The sequence below is a fragment of the Diaphorina citri genome, unplaced genomic scaffold (genome assembly GCF_000475195.1).
Source record: "Diaphorina citri unplaced genomic scaffold, Diaci psyllid genome assembly version 1.1 scaffold2259, whole genome shotgun sequence".
NCBI classification, from domain to species: Eukaryota; Metazoa; Arthropoda; class Insecta; order Hemiptera; family Psyllidae; genus Diaphorina; species Diaphorina citri.
The window spans coordinates 9,564-11,880 of NW_007379684.1; the positions used below are offsets into that span (position 1 = coordinate 9,564).

General features: G+C 44.1%; 1 protein-coding gene across 1 annotated transcript; it reads right to left on the reverse strand.

Annotated features, from left to right (window-relative positions):
- Positions 1-896: 896 nt before the first annotated feature.
- On the reverse strand, positions 897-1,967 carry LOC103518578 (pro-cathepsin H-like; the record flags this gene model as incomplete). The annotated part of the gene is made up of 3 exons (XM_026830337.1): positions 897-1,032; positions 1,096-1,303; positions 1,692-1,967. Coding segments are annotated over 3 exons (612 nt in total), but the record flags the coding sequence as incomplete, so codon positions are not given.
- Between the last annotated feature and the right edge of the window lie 350 nt (positions 1,968-2,317).

A 2,317-nucleotide genomic window follows, 5' to 3' on the forward strand; every position in this document is an offset into this window, starting at 1 on the left:
GTAGAAAGATCTCATCAGGTCGAAGAGACACATTGCTTAAAAATAACCTTGATCTACTTTTACCTCCACTCTTGTAAAAGAAGTAAAGAACGAAGTAGTAAAACTATAATAATAAAAATATTTTATGCTGATGGAAACGGTAGTAATGTAGAGCGAGACAGAGAGAGAGGAGAGAGGGAGGAAGAGAGAGAGACAGAGAAAGAGAGAGAAAGGAAAATGTACACTCTGTACAGATGTAGGTCCTTAGGTAGGTAGTAGCTATGTAAGAGTATGAAATAGTAATACATAGTATAGGTACCCATTTCCATCCCATACCCTGTCCAAGGCCGAACGGGTTTCACACTAGAGGCTTGTACACCGGAGGTCCAGGCAATATGCTATCGCTTTTTAAGTGGCAGGGTTCTCTGGAAGGAGCTCTTCCACCCTGTTTTTTTTTTTGTAGAAAGATCTCATCAGGTCGAAGAGACACATTGCTTAAAAAAGTTAAAAATAACCTTGATCTACTTTTAGCAGGAAGAGTAATCAACAGACATTCGTAATTTGTAATTTAATTGTCATAAAAGGTACATATTTTTCATACATGATTAATAAACGCCGTAGTTCATTCAATAGCCGCAAGTATCGCCACCCGTTCAATACCGCATGCGTTCGTCCCACGCTCTACGTACGCGTACCCCGCATAGCCCCATACTTTTACCAGGAAGAGTAATGAACAGACATTCGTAATTTGTAATTTAATTGTCATAAAAGGTATATATTTTTCATACATGTATAAATGCCGTGATTCATTCAATAGCCGCAAGTATCGCCACCCGTTCAATACCGCATGCGTTCGTCCCACGCTCTACGTACGCGTACCCCGCATAGCCCCACATATTTTTCATACATGAATAAACGCCGTAATTCATTCAATAGCCGCAAGTATCACCACCCGTTCAATACCGCATGCGTTCGTTCCACGCTCTACGTACGCGTACCCCGCATAGCCCCAACGCGGACCCCAACTGTTGCGCACGATCCAATACGGCACGCCTGCGCGACTCTCATAGCCCCAACGCGGACCCCAACTGTTGCGCACGATCCAATACGGCACGCCTGCGCGACTCTGACCGTATCCGACAATAACAACCATATGCGTCAGGCGCGACGGATGCGGATTGCATGCGCGCGCATCGTGACTTATGACGCCGCCTGTATAGTCATTTATCATGAGCGCCGGATTGACGTATGCGACCACCGGGCCCTTGCGGTGAATAAAGTGCCGCATCGCCTTCTCGCCTGAAAGGCCGAAAATGTCGTTTACCTGGAAAAAAATACAAGTACATTGTGACTTGAACCGCTAACTTCCAGATCCGATCCACCAAATCACTACACCACTGAGGTTGATTTCAAATAAAAGCATGTACATGTACAATTGTACATACAAAGGCTTCAAAGACCTATTTATGGTTCGCCTCTATCGCCCAATCAAATGGGCAAAAAGAGACACAATACTTCCCATTTATGTAGGTGTCGGGTCAATACGAGAACATCAGAAAGTAACGAGAAACGGAAAGTTGAAATATTTGCACAGAACAAAACAGAAAGTTGAAATATTTGCAGTCAAAATACGAGTGCAAATTTCTTTGTCGCTAGTGGGATTCGAACCCGGGACCTTCTGCTTGGCAAGGAAGCTTTCTCTTTTTCATTACCTGAACCACATCCTGGCCCAGCACATATCGGCACGCCCCTTGCTTCCCCTCAAACGGGTAGTCGCGTTCCGATTGAAGGCCGCCCGCTATTTGCAGATAGTAGAAGGTGGACATCGCATGGCCGCCCTGACAGCCATAATTGGCCGCGTTTTCGGGGTTGTGGCAGTCGATGAGCTGTTGGACGGACAATGAGGGTAGCTCCCCGTGACGAATGAAGAACTGCGCCTCCAATAACGCCGCGTGCAGTGGCGTACAGACATTTTTGGCGCCCCCGCGCTCGCCCCTCAAGGTTAGATATTTTACCCTTCATAATATCCGCCACACACGTTCAAACAACAACAGGCCGTCTGTCAAGCAAGAAGCTTGAACGTCGTATTCATTAATTCATTGCTGATGTTGTATCGATTTTTCAAACAAATTGCAATAAAATTGTACAGATCAATCAGTTTTTCTATCGAATCTTAATAAATAAAATTAGAGAACCTTTTTAATTTTCAATGGAAACGTAAAAAAAGATATAACATTTTTTAAAAATAAGAAACAGCAGGACAACATCCAGGAATACAGAATTTTCTCCAAACCTCTTCATAGCCAGCCTAGTATATTCGAAAATTAGAGAAGCCTAA